An 18,486-nucleotide genomic window follows, 5' to 3' on the forward strand; every position below is an offset into this window, starting at 1 on the left:
AGAGAGAAAAAACGAGCGCCATTGCGGAAAATCCTGGTGGCGAGGGAGAGAGAGACGATGCAACAATATTTGTTTGGAAAAAGGCAAGGTCGTTTGTCAATTGGAAGGCTGCAGCCTCCGGAGGTCAAATATGCAGGCTGCATACGTCATCAAGCCTCGTTTATTAAGGTAAACTGAGCATTACATTCGCAAGTCATAAGCATACTGCAACAATTTACGATTAACTAAGTACAATATTCAACTTTATAATTGTTAATTTTTTTTTTTTTTTTACTTTATAATTGTTAATATTGTGAAATAAGACGTCTTGATGACGTATGCAGCTTAGAAATACGACATTCGGAGGCTGCAACCTTCAGATTGAGAAACGGCTTCTGCCACGACGAGTTCCTCATCAGAAAGTTGTAACATGACTGCGTTTCTCCCTGTTGTCTCAAAATGTTGATCGTTTAGCGTTTTAAATGTTTAGTTTTTAGTGTTTTAAGGTTGGCCAGTTCCTTTCCTTTGCGACAGTGCTGCGGCGCTTGTGGCCTCTAGGGGCGCTAGGTGTGAAAAATACACGTCTAGCACCCCCTAGTGGCCAAAAAGTTTCATGGTGTCCCTTTAAAATAATTTGTAAATCCGAGCTGATTAAACAAAACATTTTTTGTGTATCTTATAAACAGCATTATGGTAACCCAGCCTGATCTCAAGGGAATTTTACAAGTTTGTTAATTCGTATGAATTTGTACAAAGTGAATCGTACAAATACGTACGATTATTATAAAAAACAATAATGAAACCCTGCTCCTAACCCCATCATCACTTGGGCAAAAGCAAATCCTACAAAAATGACGGATTCATCGGACGCACATGCGTTGCCACAGTTAGGCGCCTGGCCCAAAGTTTGTTTATCGGTCTGGCTAGTGGCTAAACTGACCTCTGGAACAAATACCTTGTGGAAAATAAAAATGTAACTAAGGTAATCTACTTGTTATTTATTTTGCTTGTTATCAGATTTTTTTTATCTTTGGAAATAAACCCACCACCTTTTGGACTGCTAACACAACTGAGCTACAGGAACAGCAATATGCAGTACACATTACATTCCAAGGTACATTGTGAAAGTGTTTCACAGCAAAACAAACATTACATGCGCTATTTCAGTCCTCAGTTTTCAAAATTGCTGTAATTGTTGGGAATGCGGTGAATAACGGTGTAAAGCGTAAATCCCAGGAGGCTTTAAATGCCCTAATTATTGCATTGCCATCTTCAGCACAAACATCATAATCAGGTCACGGCAGGACAGAAATACAAATGTGTGTTGAAAATTACAGAGCCGAATGGCTGGAGTAATAGTCGTCCCATTATCTCAATAAACACGAGGCAGGCAACCAAAACAAATGAGTTTCAAGTGCTTTCCTTTTCACTCAGATAGCTATTTGGATAAGACGTCAGGAGCCTGTCGCAACCTCCTACCCCATTGTAGAGATTTCACTTTTGAAAAACGTAAAGGACAGTTGCCACATGTGCGCCTTTATGTACGCCCTCGTTTACAATAACATATTTGTACACCAGCGGGCGAGTAATGCATGTACATACGTGCGCGCATGTGTTACTGCCGTCTCCCATCACAGTGTTGTGGACATGTAGATGCCTGTTTCCGAATGTTCCACAGGCCTGATATTGTTGAGATAATCTGCTGAAAAATGATCCGCTCCACACTATCGCCTGCAGAGGAACGTGTGGGCACATCAGCCCCCAACATCAGGAGTCTTGTCTGTCGCTACAGCAACAGTAAAAAGCCCTGCTGCCATTACTGCCAGACCATAAGCAAGCGAACAGAAATGTGTCAGATGCCCACATCTATCAGCTTTCTTCATCTGTGCTAAAGAATGTAGGAACCTGTCAAATAAAGACTTGCTTTGGGAAACTTGAAATGTGTCAAAAATGGCTCAATATAGTTTTTAAGCACTGTGCTGTGATAGATTATAGAGGATGATAGTGGAGGACGTCTGTCTCTTTAAGAGCAAGTCCTTTAGCAGGTTGGCTTGTTGAGTAGGGAGGTGGATCCGTGTCTTCAGCTACAAACAAGCATTTCTATTAACAAAACGTGTCTCACCACCAGGCTGATCTTTGGGGAGAGCGTATATGAGGCTAAATAGTTTCCTTGAGTAGTTTCCTTTTGACAAATGCGTATGCGAGTTCAGTTTCAACACTCATCCGAACAGCTCAGGTGTGTAACATCTACAGTGCTGGAGAGTAAGTGTACTTATTTATCTTGTGATTAAATAACATCTAAATCAGAAGAGCTTGGTCATGTAGTGTTGTTTAAACTATGTAACTATATGTAAAAACGCTTTTGTGAAATATTTGTGTGCTTTTTGAAATATGTTCTGGTCAAGCTCAGGTAGCTAGTTTAGTATTGCATTTGTTTATTTACTGTTCTGCTAATGTAGATGCTGATGAAAGAAGTCACGTGCCGTATTTTTCTCTTAAGTTTCCATGGCAGCTCGCTGGTGAACTTATTTAAAGCGCATGTCTTCACATTTTTTTAGAGATTTGGTATGATGTTTTACAAAGGGATGTTTTGTGCTCAAGCCTGTCTAAAAAACTTTTTAACCAAAAGTCTGCTTAAAATGTTTTAAAACAAAAGTAGTTGGCATCATTATGGGCATTCTGTACCACCCTGAATGCTTTATTGATCAATACATTTCTTTGGCCAAAAATATGTTTAAATATATGCAAAATATACATTTTCTAGAAAGTAATGCTTAATGAAATATATTTTTGAATTAAAAAATATCTTAAGTTTTAACCTCAACATATATTTCAATATAGACTAATTAGACTAATTAAAGCAAATACATAATGTAACATAACAAATAAAGCTTTTTCTTCAATGTATATGAACTGACTGAAAATGCATTTATAAAAATATGGCCAAAACATGTATTGATAGAAAATATATTTACATAAATACATCCTGAAAAAAATGTGCAAAAATATATTTTTTGTGCTTTATGAAATATATTTAAAAATATGATTGAAACTATTTTTGCCATATAGGAGATTATTTGTGTTTTTCAGCTCAGTTGGTAGAGCATGTTACCGGTATGAACGGTTGTAGGTTCGATCTCAGTGAACAGACCTGCTAATAAAACATATACGCTTATACGCTGTAATGCGGATAAAAGTGTCTATCAAATAAATGAAATTTCCTATTATAGAATAGATAGTCAAACCAGGGGCGGAGTGGGACCAAGATATCTACCGGGACATTTTGTAGACCACCAGCCCTCCATTATAGAAAAAAAAAGAAAATGACTGCACAACATGAAATACCAAGTGTTATAATAATTATTATTTTTAACAGATCTTTAAGTCAACAACAGTCCCTAGTTTCAGGTAAGCTAAAGCTTAATTTGGTTGCCAAGCAGTTGCTTATAAAATGATTAAGCCTATAGGAGAGAGGGATGTTTAATGTAACAAAATGTCAGTCATCGTGTGATAACGAAAATATAACGAGGCCTAGATTACTTGTTCTGAGCATGTTGTCAGTGAACAGGCTGAATGTTGGCTAAGTTGCAGACACTCTGTAACAAAAACGTTTTCACGAAAACCTAGGTTATGGCAAAAATTCTTCGTACAAGAAGGCCATTCTCAAATAACAAATCTATGAAACCACATTATATGTGTACTCCATCAACCTGTACAAAATCATACTGACTGCACGGATGTACACTTACTGACAACAATACGGAAGCAATACAAATGAAAAACAAAAATAGAAATCATGGTTGTTTAAAATGCTTTTCAAATGTTGTAATTCTTAACTAAGTGCAACTCCAGCTACAGATAAACTAAAACAAGATAATATCAAAACAAAACATACTGTGACATCTCTTCACAAATCTTGTCATTGCAACCGCCAATAAACACTTATAAACACACAATAAAGACTTTAAAATGATGTGATAAAGCACACGTAGTTAACCAACTAAGACTATAACACTAGTAAGTAAAACAGGGCTAAATGCAAAAACAAGTCTTACCTTTTGTAGTCATGCAGTTTTCATTCCACAAGTGGCCATATTCAAAAATGCGCGCAAATAATACAATTTACTTCGACTGCGCTACAATTTCCCAGTGAAAGAGAACATGTAAATTTATTCGCAGAGAACAAATCATATTACTTCTGGAATAATGTATGCAATATGCATGGCGCGAGTGTGGGGGAGAACCGAGTCTGTTTGAATTTTAAAACAAAAAAGGAATTTACTTGCGAAAATAAAGATTACAACAGCAGCGGTCATCATGAGACCTCCTGCAGGGAAAGGTTTGGGAACCCCACTGTTCGACTTCGAGCTGCGCTTCAGGAGCGACGGGCTGATGACATCAAAGTGCCGCGAGGGTGAGTCGAGAAATCATCGTAAAAGTTTGCTTTCGAACCGCTCTCGCGGCGCTTGATGTCATCCGCCTGTCGGTTCCTGTGTTATAGCATGAAGTGGAACACACGTGTAAATTATCTCTATTAGTGATGTACCAATGTTCAGATATGCTCTAATAAAAATTATATTTAATGAGCATCATTATAGCCTGTTGATTTCTGGTGTTTTGTCTTCTCTTTGGGAGAACAAGGATAAGCTTTTATTATTGGTTGTTGCGTTAAAATGTACCCAGATACAACAGTGCTATTTTCTGATTGGCTATTGTGTAGCCTCTTTCTTTTTTTGATTGGCTGTTAAGCTGCACTCTCGACTAGAACTCCAGGGTAGACGGCTTCTTGATAGAGCGATGCGGCCAGATAAATTTTGGGCGCTGCGGCATATTAAATATGATTAATCGTTTTTCTGCGTGAGACCGGCCCTCAAAACACTACCGGCCCACCGGGAAAAGTCCCGACTCTCCCGATTGCCACTCCGCCACTGAGTCAAACTTTAAATTCGATTTCTGCATAGCTCAGTGGTAGTGCATTGTGTACGCAGTGCAAAAGATCAAGAGTTTGAACCCAAAGAACGTGCATGCTGAAAAAATTTATACCTTGTAAAGGATTCATTATAGTTGTGCGAATGTGCGCACATCCTACGATGGCATAGGCTATACGCGTCAGTTTTCATGTATACTACTGCGTCATCGTCTGCATCGATGTGCAAACACACGCGCAGACCGCTGGTAGGCAGTATCCACGCATTTGACCACAGTAGCAGCGCAACCATCAATGAAGAAGCAGCTTGGCAAGTTTAACCCACAAACGAAGACCAGCAGTAATGGAAGCAAATAAACAGCGACTTATGTTGCCGTTTGAGTTAAATCACTCCTCAACTTGGCCCATCTTTGTTCTCACCGTCGCAAATGGGAAATACCTATGTCACAGTTTTTTTACCTGATGGAAGGGGTTCTAGTGGACCAATCACAGCGCCTGCGGACAGCGTAGAACTGACACGCTGTTAAAAATTTGGTGAGGTGCACGTCAGGCTATGCAGAGGCTACGGATAACCTACTGCGCACGATTATAAATTAATGTACTGAAAGTAGATGATGAAAGTGTCTGCCAAATGCATGAATGTTATTAAATTAAAGTGGACATATCATGCAAATCTGACTTTTTTTATGTTTAAGTGCTATAATTGGGTCCTTAGTGCTTCTATTAACCTTGAAAATGTGAAAAGATTAACCCAGTAACTTACTTTTGGTACACCATTCTCTACAACATTTGAAAAATAGGTCATTAAAATTTGGCTCCTCTTGTGATGTCAGAAGGGGATAATACCACCCCTTAATCTGCACTATCCAACCACCAGCACTGCCATTTAGTGCAGAGATCAACTCATTTGCATTTAAAAGGACACCCCCAAAAATGGCACATTTTTGCTCAGACATACAAAGTGGCATTTTAACATGTTATAATAAATTATCTATATGATAGTTTGAGCTAAAACTACACATATGTACTCTGGAGACCCCAAAGATTTTTTGGACATTTTAAAAAAGTCTTGTGAAATGTCTCCTTTAAGTTATTGGACAGCTCTTCTGAAAAAAAAACCTACAAATTAATTGTTTAAATTATTTTATAAATTATTAATGCTATCTTTGTAAGTCACTCTGGATAAAAGTGTCTGCTAAATGCCTAAATGTAAAATGTAAATGTCTATCTATCAATTTATTTATTTATTTATTTGTTAATTAATAACTACTTTATCTGTGTCTTGTTACAGTTATTTTTATTGAAAGTAAATGAGTCACTATGTATTACAGTGATCTCACTAAAGTTATGCGGTTTTGTGCCTGAGATCACACCTTTCCCTCAAAAATGTAACACACGACCTCCAGTAGATTATCATTTAATTCGCATCAATTAGAAAAGCAAACACCTTTCACATCAGAGGTGACACATTAGCTGTTGTCTGATGTCTTTGTTAGCTGACAATAGACATTAATAACAGACAGATATATCAGACTTTGATTGTATGATGAACATATGACTCTGATATGTTATACGTTTGGTTGAAGTCGGAGCACGAAACATGATATAAATGTTCCTGTATGTGTGGTCTCAGCTGGATAATGTGTCAAATGGCACAAAAGACTTTGCATGTTTTTTTGACACAGATTAATTAAACACGGTTAGAAATAGCACCAGTGACAGAGCTGGCCAGCAAATAAACACGTGTTCAAATATAGCTCACTTACTACTGCCAGGTGTCTGAGATCGACCAGAATAAGTGATAATTGACGTAAAACCCTCAGCGAGGACTGTAGATGGTACTCTTCTATTGTGCCAAGGGTCCGAGTCTCCTATCGTGCGCATGAATCGACTCTCAGGTTTCACATTCAAAACATTTCCCAAAAATGATTCTCATTAGCAGTTCTGAGAGCTCTCCATTAAGCCACAATGGAAAAGAAAACAAACCGGGTGTAGAGAGACAACTAAAGCACTCAATCTACAGATGGCTATCAGAGTCTTACACTGGGAATCTCCAGTCTCTCTGGCTCCGTCTCATCTCGATCTCGTTCCAACAATTATAAAGATCAGCGTTGAACCCGGTAACATCACGTTGAAGACCCAACATGGGTTTGTTCCAAAATTGACTTTTATAATCCACCACAAGCTCATATGAAAGCTGGAGCTTTTATTAAAGGGGGTATGAAATGTTGTGCAAGCATAGATACACATGGGAACAACAAGCAAGTCGTAGACAAAACAAAACGGTTCACGCCAGACATCATCTCTGTGTAGGTGCCCTCAGAAAGCTGTGCAAATAGACAAACAAGGTGATGTAGGAGTGGTGCGGTCTTGTCCACTATAAAAGATTCAAGCAGTGGTTTGAATTATTAAGTAAGTGTCTGTTCACTGCACCGTGGTCGGGTTTCACAATGTTTGATGTTTGGAAAAAATGTGAAAGCATTCAAAACTCTTGTTTGAGGCTATGGGTGTCACAGGCAGCCACCACCCAAACATTTATTGCTTAATCTTATCTTTCGTAGTGATATTTATACATTCATAATATTTATTGACTGCCAAAGTTTAAAAGTCGTCCTGTCGCTTACAGTGTTGCATTAGCAGCACAAAGGGTGCTGAAACATGTATTGTTTAAATGCACTGTATTAAAGGTACAGTGTGTAAATTTTAGTCCAATGCTTACCCCTCGCTTTTGAAACATAAAGAGAAGCTACGGTAGCTGCCACCGGACAAACATGTCATTGTCCGAGACAACTTAGTAAAAAAAGTTTGTCCGTTAAGGGCTTCAGTAGTAAAATGGTGGCACAAAATGCCGACTTCCATGTAGGGGGACCCTCGTTGTATGTAGATAAAAAGGTCTCGTTCTAAGGTAATAAACACATAAAGGTTCATTATGAAAGGTCTTTATACACCCCTAATAATATAGTTTTGTATATTATTTTGCATTTCTGTCAAGAGATTCTTCTTAAAATTACACACTGCACCTTTAAGTCAAGTGTGTAAATGTAAAATGAATGTTCAGTGTTATTTTATAAATGTTAATGTGTTTCTTCTTATTGTTTTAGATTGCCCTGCAACATGAAACTTACTGTAATACTGCTGCTGTGTGGCTGCTGTGTGCTTTTTAAACCGAACTGTGAAGCCCAAGGTAAATACTTGTTTTGTCTTACTATAAAAATACAATTAAATGTATAGTTCACAAAAAAATGAAAATGTTCTCATCATTTACTCACTCTAAAGTTGACAAACCTGTATAAATGTATTTGTTCTGCTGAGCACAAAATAAAAAAAAAAATAGATATCTTGAGGAAGGTTTATAACCAAAGCACCATTGACTTCCATAGTATTCTGCTTCCCTATGGTAGTCAATAGTGCTTCTATTTCGTAATTGATTACAAATATCTTACATTGTGTTTAGTCGAACAAAGAAATGTATACAGGTTTGTGACCACTTGAAGATGAGTAAATGCACCTAAAAAATGTTTTACGTGAATTTACATTCTAATAATAAGAAAGTTACATAAAGTTGTGATGGGGGTGGTACCTTTTCAAAAAGTACACTTTTGTACTTAAGGTGCATATTGGTACCTAAGAGGTACATACTGGTTTCTCAAAGGTACATATCTATACCAAAATGGTACATACAGTATTTTTAAAGGGTACTGCCACAGTTTTTATTATAGTGCAGTATACTTTAAAGGGGCCATATTATAAAAATCTGACTTTTTCCATGTTTAAGTGCCATAATTGGGTCCCCAGTGCTTCTATAAGCCTAGAAAATGTGTGAAAGATCAACCCAGTAAATTAATTTTGGTAAACCATTCTCTGCAAGCATGTGAAAAAATAGCTCATTGAAATGTGGCTCCCCTTGTGATGTCAGAAGGGGATAATAACGCCCCTTAATCTGCACTATCCAACCATGGCACTGCCATTTATTGCAGAGATCTACTCAATTGCATTTTAAAGGACACATTTAAACGGCACATTTTTGCTCACACCTACAAAGTGTCAATTTTAACATGTTATAATAAATTATCTATATGGTATTTTGAGCTAAAACTTCACATACGTACTCTGGGGACACAAAAGATTTATTTGATATCTTAAAAAAGTCTTGTGAAATGACCCCTTTAATATTTCCTATATACGGATTCAGCAGTAACAACATAAACAAGCGGCTGTCGTGGTCCGCACGTAGCTTCCGGTAAGCTCCGCTAAGAATAAATAACAAAAAAGTTCTTAAAATGTAGTTTATTTATATAACAAGCAAAAAACAACACATAGATTACCTAGGAAACCAAAACATTTGTTATTTTCAAAGAGGCATTTGTTCAACAGATCAGTTTAGCAACTAGTCAGAACATTAAAAAAAGAAACCGGAAGTAAAGTTCGTATCCAGACGTGTATCGTGCCAGCGCACGTGCGTCCGATGAAACTGTCTATAGTAAGGTTCGAAATCACTATCTAAGAATTTTACTACAGTGTACTAAAGTGTACTACAGCGTCATGTGGGGTATGTTTTTCACTACCAAAATATATTTTATTTTTAATAACGCTATCATATGAGATTAAGTTATATGAGATGTGCATGCTGAAAGGTTCTAGGTATACAAGTCTAGGAATAAGCATGTAAATAATGCGTTGGCATATACAAGTAAGATCAAAGAATGGCTCTTACAGGCTATTAATTTCCTCGAACAGTTTCTGCCAACTGTCCTGCAACAGAATCCTGCTGAACAGATTACATAAAACTCAGCATCAGATCCTTTGATGGGTTTTTTTGTGGGGCGATCCATCTCTCGAGTGATCAGCTGTGAAATTCCTTTCTGGTTAGAGAATGTGACAAATCTACGTCGCGGTCGTTGAGCGAGATGCGGAGCCTGTGTGTCAGGCGCACGTGTCGGGGTCAAAGGTCAAGGGCCAAAAGTCTTCTAGGGTTAGGATTAGACAAGCCAAAGGGAAACGTCCGTGTCCCCCACCGGTCTGCAGATGGGAGGGGGACTCTTGATTTGTAATCGTCCGTCCTGACAAAATGTTTTGAGTGGTTATTAGGGCTGAATGATCCTCCGTCTCACCGGGATCTTGTTACCTCGCCTTCGACTCCTTACACAGTACGACTGGACTTCTCTTTCACCCCACCTGCTCCAGAATGAGACCTTAGACACACACGCACACACATACACAAACTAAGGCCTGTGGAGTGTGTGGTCTGTCTGGCGTTGAGGTTAAGGGGAAACCCACACCTGCATGTTTCACTGGCACCGAGGAGCCGAGCTTGGCCATGTGCATTCTGGAGATGAAATATTGGGTTTCATGAAGGGAATAAATTTAGATCGCTCTGGTTTGCAGTGATGCCACAGGCAGTGGTGTTTGATTGAGATGATCCACAGGGACTCTACAGGATGGAGACGGTCATAGCACCTGTCACACTGCACTCTTTAAACACTACTGAAGCTTTGCAAATGCAACCGTCTGAGCTGTTGGCAACTCAACCATTGTTAACAATTGAAATGATCACTATGACTCACAGTGGCATATCACACATCCCTCTTCAGTGTAAATCAAAGCCCGGTGAATCAGGACATGACAGATCGAATCAGCAGGTGTGCATCTGTGACTCTTGCAAAATATGTGAAGATATTTCATCCAAAAAATCAAAAGATATATTTCAATGCATTTTAGATTTATTCATTTAGCAGACGCTTTTATCCAAAGTGACTTACAAGTGAGGAATACAATAAGAGAGTCATCGTGAAGAGGCAACTGTGTGTCACAATAATCATTTTATTCACATTTATTCACATGTGGCTTTCATTTGGCCCCTCTCTAAATAGATTTGAGGTCTTAATATGTTCTTAGGATTAATTTATTTTGGTGCAAAGGAACTGAATGTACTAAAAATGCACTAATGCATCTATCTGAAAATAATTTTGCGTCCAGAGCTGTATTTGTGTGACACACAACAACAGGGATCTAAAGTATATGACAGCGTGAAATAAAACAGATACACAAACACTACTGTAAGTCAAGCTAAATGAAATACTAAAAACAAGTCATAAACATATAGCGAACGTAGAAATTAAGGATATATTGCTTCCAGAAACATTAAACTGATCCACATCCATAAACAAAGGCACTTTATGTAACTTACGTAAAAAGGTGTTGTGCTCTAGTTTCTCAGAAAAGCTGTCACTAGGGCTGTGCCCTTTAAAAAGGTGCCAGTGTGTAACATTGAGGTACAGATATGTATACTATACATACAGATGTACTGATATGCACCCTTTAGGTACTAAGGTGTACTTTTGAAAGGGTACAGTGACAGTACCTTTTTTCTGAAAGTGTGTCCTAATCATACCTGTATTCTGCATTTGACTTTATTTAGTCTGAATATTGTTGGTGCTTATGAAAATTTGGTTATGATACTCCTTATTTGTAAGTAATTTTGTAAAAAAAAGCCTGTTAAATTAATAAATGCAAGTATGCATAGCCCTTTTCACACAGAGATTATGGAAAATACATGGAAAATGCGCATGGGATTTGTTTGTGATTGTTCAATTTTTGTTTTATTCACACTGTCAATGATTTTTTGTAATCTGTGCGTGCATTCACACACATATGCTAAAGATCCCGTAAAGACACGTGACGAGCATGTGATGCACTGTTCTGTGATCTCAGCTTCAGCGCTGATAGTGACGAGCTCCCTGATCTCTGCTTCAGTCCAGTTTGTCGACATTTCTTTAGTTGTGAATGTTGATCTGCATTTAATCCCTGTGTCAAGATCTGGGGCCGGTTGCACCAGCTGTGCGTAAGTTACAACGTAGCTTAGTTACGACGTAAATGGGCACTAAGTTACAACTTACGCACATCTAAATGTTTTTGCGTTGCACAATTAAACTTAGTTTAAACGTAACAATACGTTGTAACTAAATATTTACGGAAGCCTCTGTCCATGAATAACGATTGGAATAAGATATCACCCAGATTATATTACATCAATGAGCTCGTATAAATTATAAAGAGCCGCAAGTTCATCAACAAGTTTTCAAGAACTTATTAATTTTCTGTGTATCCATCAATTAAAATAAGATTTAAAATGTCTTCCTGTTTATTTTATCTCCTCCATGTGTGGGATAGAGATTTTTAATTAAAAGTGTAATGTTTTGAGTTCGATAACATTTGCTTTAACGTCTTTTTTAACTTTCAGTTTAGGCGAGTCAAGAATGAGTTTGAAATTACGGTTGGTTCAGACTATTTCCTGTTTACCCATTATAAGGCTTGTGATTGGGTTAAGAAAAATAGACGTCGTTCTATGCGACAACGCATTACTTTACGGAGAGCTTACGACCTACTAGCTACGTTCTGCCTTAAGAACAAATGGTGCAACCGAATAAAGTAAAAAGTTAGTTATAAACTAGCTAGTAGTTACTAAGCCTCTAGTTTGGACTTTACGTCCCAGTTTAAGTAAGAACTTACGAACGACTGGTGCAACCCTACCCTGAAGCATAACTTCTGGTTGCCTCACTACGGCAAGGCCCTTACACAATTTTTTTCTGCGTCTTTTTCACACAGAATGCTTTCTGTAAATGTTAAGGCAATGTTACTAGGTCCACCTTTATGGGAGCGATCCCAGAACATTTATGGGACTTGTTTGTGCTCACACAGAATCCTCTCTGATAATTTTACGGAAATTTTCAGGGAGCACAGTGCTGTGTGAATGAGGTAAAATGTGTACCTGTTTTCTGAATATTGTTGTATGATACTCCTTATTTGTAAGTAATTTGTAAAAAAATAAGACACATTCACACCCCCACTCTCAGAATTAAAGTTACAAAAACTTTCAATGCTTGGGGCAGTACCCTTTCAAAAAGTACACCTTTATACCTAAAGAATGCACATTAATACCTCAAAGTGTACATATTTGTACCAAATGTATAAATAGCTATAGAAGGACCTTTTTTAAAGGAAAACTATTTTGTATGGCGGAAGAGCGCTTAGGGGGCGTGCACACCAAAACTTTTAAACACGGCTGAAAACACCTGGAGGACACGATTGGCAGCTTTTTTTCAGCTGAGCGCCAGCTTTCTTCAGCCGAGTGCTTTGGTAGCTGTGATACTTGAGCTGTGAGCCGGTTGGTTGTTGTGATACTTGTCCCGCCTCTCCTCCACTGTGATTGGATGACCGTGTGAGAACTGACATTTACGAGCGGAGCTTTCCACCCAAAGTTGAATCAAAGTTGCCGGTTTTCAGCGCGAAAAAACGCTAGCTGCTGGCTTATTTGAAAAACGCAGAGCTTCCACTGATAACAATTGAAAACAGGCGCCGGCCGTGGCCATAAAAGCTTTGGTGTGCACGCCCCCTTAGTTTGCAGCACTTCGACCTCATATTGACAGAAGTTTGAGCGAGAGGAGGAGTAGTCAGGAGTGATGATGTTACTGTGCTGCAAAGTAAGTGCCCTTCAGCCATAGAGACAGAGCGCAGTTATGCTAATTTGAAAACCTCGCCCACCGGGGGGCAAACAATTCAACTGTCTCCATTCACTTTGTATTGCGAGAGGCCACCTCCTTGTAATTTCTGCATTATAACAAAAACAGAATAATGCCTAAAAGCTGCTGTGTGACAGGGTGTACAGCTAACAAGCCAAAAAACCAATTTTTATAAGCTGTTAAGCCATAAAACCCAGCCTTTAGGAGAAAAAAGTGGATCGCTGACTACATTTTCCTCTAGTGGGCGCAGTTCTACTAATAGTAGTACTATGAAAAGTTGGCTGTTTCCACTTTTGTGTCTTTAAACGCTCGTTTTTGGGGGTCGACAGCTTATAAAAACTTATTTCTGGGTTTTTTGGCTTGTTAGCTGTACACCTTGTCACACAGCAGCTTTTGGGCATTATTCTAAGGAACTGTGGTGTTTCCCTTTTAAGGGTACAGCTTTTCTGACAGTGTACATTATACAGAATCAGGTCTGGCTGCTTATCTACATTACAGTTATTTGTTTTGTACCGTATGTTCAGTGGATATGAGAGGAAATGTAAGTTATCCGTGTGTCATCACCCTGAGCCAATTAAACTTTACTCTAAAAATGGCTGAGATATTTTTACTCATAATGGGTAAATATTGGACAGAGCACATGCTAGGTGTACATACTATAATAACCCAGCATTGGGTCAGTTTGAACCCAGCAGTGTGTTCTGTCCAATATTTACCCAACATGGCTGTTTTTAGTGTGTTGCGTTTACATCATATCAACATTCATCCTCAATGTTGTGTAGTGTTTCCTCATGTATTTACATTCTGGATTCATGTGTCCCTGGATTTGGGAAATGATCCTGTAATGTGATTCTTTAATCGTCAGTGGATTCTGATTTCTGATCTTAAGCATCAGTCTATAGTTATTAAAGCTCACACTGATTCTTTTGATGTACGAATAGATTTTGTGTCCTGAAACCCCTAGTGAGGTCACATTTTCCATTCATTTCTAAAACATTATAAAAAGTATATTATAGGCATAACATTTGGAGTGACAAATTCATGATTTATTAGTGATTGGCAGCGGTGGCAGGATCTGATGCTTAGTGTTATTTCATAATAACATTCCTAAAATAATTCCAATAGAAACAAGAAAATCTGACCATTGTGTACAATAAAGCACTTATAACATATAGCCAATGTCACAACATTGCTCAAAATGATACATATTTGGCAACCATTTATTCAGGATGGAATTAAGATTTTTGTAATGTGTTATCAGACTTTCACTGCGTATGTAAAGTGCATGGCAACATTTCTCTTTCTGCGTAGCTTTGATGTGAGATGTTTCTGATTCTTTTGTTCATGAATGTTGTTTCAGTATAGTCCTGGGCTTTTCTCAGCTGTCCGCATTAAAAGATTACTCTTCATGTTGTTGTTTGTTGTTGCTCCAGAAGATTAAGCTTCGTACTTCTCAGCTGTTGCACCGAGTTAAAGCCAGGCATGCATTGTTCAATACTCTGTACAGTATGTTTCCGGGAATAAAGGGTTTACAGCTGGCTAGATTAAACGGAAAATATCTTCCGTTTCGGCTCATGGTGCGCCTGCATTGTCTCACATACACGTCGTTATCAGAAATAGTTACAAGATTACGTGAGCGTTAAATTCTCACAGGCACACATGCGATTCTCACACTAATCGTTATTCACATACATGCAGTGGCTGTTTGAAATAGTTCTTCTTCCTTGGTGTAAATACTATTACTAGAGATAGAGCAGGTGATGTAACAAGCTGGCTTTACTTTTGGCCTTTGTGTTTCAAGGTTTAAAGGTAGGGGTTGGGCGCTGGGCGAATTCTTGTGATGTTCGGGCAAAGCTCGTACGGGCGGAGACATGAGCACATTCCTCTCCTTCCACTGCACACGCTCCTCTCGTGCCCATCACCGCAGACACACGCGCTTTCTGGACGTCCACCAACACGCATGCATTACACACGCACCACTAACAAACATCTACACACCCTAGTACTGCAGAAACACAGCGAACATGTCTGTAAAAATCCACATTATAAAGCTTATTGTATAATATGATTCCACTTATCGAATTAACCTCCTAAGTCAGATTTCTTCCAGCTATTTTGGGGTTATGAAGAACTAATAAATCTAATAAATATATAATTAAAAAACAAAAGTACTACACAAACTATATCTTGTTATTGAAGTGATTCATTAAAGTATGACAGAAAGTTTGTTGTTGCATGCAAGTAGCAAGCACCACACAATAGGAGGATGTGTTTTACAGAATGTCTAAATTGTCGTGGTATTATTTTGCGTCAGTCTTTCTTTCATCACTTTGTGTGATCTAAAAACAAACTTGATGAGAGAATGGGCTTGCAGGTTGGGATCTGAGGATGAGTCATGTATGCACACTTCCAGGTGATCTGTGATTTATAAAGAGAACATTGATTTGTTTTATAAGTCTTAATATTTTTTGGCGTGTGCCATTTTTGGCTTTTGGTAAGGATTCTAATTCTATGCATAGTTTTATAAATGAGACCCCTGTTGTGTACCAAGTTTGAACCAGTTAGGGGTACAAAACATTTAACTGTACCTTTTAAGTTACACAATATTGTAGGTCCTTAAAGGCGGGGTGCATCATTTTTGAAAAACACTTCGGAAAAAGGGAGTCGGGCTGAGTACCAAAACACACTTGTAGCCAATCAGCAGTAAGGGGCGTGTCTACTAACAGACATCGTTGCCTGGGTTGCGTATGTGTGGGGTGGGTCTATCAAAAGAAGGTCCAGATTCTATTGGGGTAGGGGCGTGTTGTTTAGGTGATTTCAAATGTCTACATTGGCTTTCAGAGATCATGCACCCCGCCTTTAAGGTACAACATTGTATTATGTTTAGTATACCTGTAAAGGTATAAAACGGAACCTTAGGGTACCACCCCAGTGATAGAAAGGGTATTGGGCCCTATTTTAACAATCTAAGCACATTGTCTAAAGTGCACGGTCTAAACGGGCGTGTCCGATTCCACTTTTGCTATTTAACGATGGGAAAAATGGCTTGTGCACCAAGCCCAGGGTGGAAAAGGGTTGTTCCTATATTCTTCTAATGAGTAACACGTGTGTTTTGGGCGTAACGTGCAATAAACCAATGACAGTCTCAGCTCTCATCCCCTTTAAAAGGCAGTTTCGCTGGCGCTTATATAATAGCTTTACAATTTAAACAATTTTTTTTTGCATTACAGTCATTATAAATCACTATTATGAGTAACAGAAGTTCAATTAGGTTTTGGGTTAAATTATTTGACCCAACCATGGCTTAAGACAAACAACCCAGCGTAGGTTAATTTATAACCCAACTCTTGGGTTTGTCCCTTTTTAACCTAACTATGGTTCCAAAACTTTGTATCTGGCACATTTAGTTTCTCCTGCTGGTATCTTGTCAAAATGAATGAGTTTCTCCTTCAGGCAACATGTACACGAGTCTTAGCAGTGTGCTAGCTGTTGTTTACTACTCAGCATGCTACGTAAGCTGTTGAAAACTGACACCAAGTGCACATGCTTTCTTCAAGTGATCAAACTCTCAAAGAAGAGACAGAGTAAAGTGATCTCAATGACTTTCATTTAAAGATGAATTAGCATTGGCTTTGTCAAATGACAACTGATGGAATGTCAGTTTGGATTTTATATAACACATCTTGACTCGGGTGCAATTTCAATGTCATTTAAAATTGTTCTGCATAATATTGTTTTTATTTGTAATTATTTAAGTCATTTTAGTGAGGCGAAGGTAAACGTAATGATGTTCATTTCTCTTTCCAGTTTCATTGCCCTCAATAGAAACGTCTCCAGCACCTTCAGTCAGTAACTGCTCATGTGAACTTGGCCATGGAAAATGTGCCGAAAATGGCGACTGCAGGTGAGCGATTATTTAAAACAAACTCTCGCTATTAAATAAATGATACAAGGTTACATGTGTTTATAACCTTGATATATTTAATATTGACTTAGTAAGATCATGTCAAAGATTGAAATCAAATTTTAATGCTTTTAATCTCATCATGAGAGAGACTTTTTTGTGCAGAGACATGGTCACAATGTCGTTGTTAAAATTGCAATTTATTGTAAAATGAGTCCTTTATGTACATTTGGCTGATGTTGATGTGTGCTTGCTTGTGGCAGATGTGACCCGGGTTGGGGCGGGCCGCGCTGCGATGACTGCGTGCCAATGCCCGGATGTGTGCACGGCACCTGTCATCAGCCCTGGCAGTGCACCTGTATGGAAGGCTGGACGGGCCGATTCTGCGACAAAGGTGATTTATGATTCATGAGTATAAGTGTGCGGATGATTTAATGACACACTGTTTGTCACAACAATCCTGTTTTGTCCCTGCAGATATTTACGTGTGTTCCAGAGAGCAGCCGTGTCAGAACGGAGCCACGTGTGTTTTGAATGACTCTGGGGAATATAACTGCTTATGTCCTGAAGGTTTTCACGGACGGGATTGTGAACTGAAAACAGGGCCTTGCCAAAAGACCAAGTGAGTGGTGTTTTTTTATCAAATCAGTTGAAGCAGTCAGACAGGGCGCGTGGGATTACATAACAATAAAGTATTTTCAACCAATGATGCTGCCTCATTCCAATACTCCAAGGTTATTTCTGTCAACATCATTCAGTCTCTACAGGGGTGTCAAACTCATTTTAGGTTGAGGGTCGGATGGTAAATAACGTCACCATGTGGGCGCCGGATAACTTTTTCAAAACTTAGTGTGCTGATAATTGTTTTATAATTAACTAAATAAACACACAAAAGAACACAAAAGAAGATAATAAATGATTGTAAGCCGTGCCCGCGGAAACATAATGTTTGGCTGCACGAGGACCCCTTGAGCTTCGCCTGTGAAATTGTCTGCGTTTTGCTGCTTTCTCCTATTTAAACTAGACACACGACACTGCCACGTCCCACCTGAAAGGGTTTTAAAGAGATGTATTTATTAGCATTCGGCCCTTGTGGGCCAAGTTGTCATTGGGACGGTACCTTTTAAAAGGTCCTAATATGTACCATGTATGACATG

General features: G+C 38.6%; 1 protein-coding gene across 3 annotated transcripts in view; it reads left to right on the plus strand.

Annotated features, from left to right (window-relative positions):
- dlk2 (delta-like 2 homolog (Drosophila)) overlaps window positions 1–18,486 on the plus strand; it is a 33,529-nt gene that overhangs the window by 8,770 nt on the left and 6,273 nt on the right. Inside the window, exons 1-5 of one of the 3 annotated variants that reach the window (XM_055170547.2) lie at window positions 1,954–2,215; window positions 8,008–8,090; window positions 17,233–17,329; window positions 17,593–17,723; window positions 17,807–17,951. In XM_055170547.2, coding sequence (XP_055026522.2) covers window positions 2,172–2,215; window positions 8,008–8,090; window positions 17,233–17,329; window positions 17,593–17,723; window positions 17,807–17,951 — 500 coding nt within the window. In that variant the 5' untranslated portion in view covers window positions 1,954–2,171. Of the gene's footprint in view, window positions 1–1,953; window positions 2,242–8,007; window positions 8,091–17,232; window positions 17,330–17,592; window positions 17,724–17,806; window positions 17,952–18,486 lie in introns of those variants that run through there. The other 2 variants (XM_055170548.2, XM_055170549.2) reach the window with 2 other exon arrangements.

Source organism: Misgurnus anguillicaudatus, chromosome 11, assembly GCF_027580225.2.
Source record: "Misgurnus anguillicaudatus chromosome 11, ASM2758022v2, whole genome shotgun sequence".
Taxonomy (NCBI): domain Eukaryota; kingdom Metazoa; phylum Chordata; class Actinopteri; order Cypriniformes; family Cobitidae; genus Misgurnus; species Misgurnus anguillicaudatus.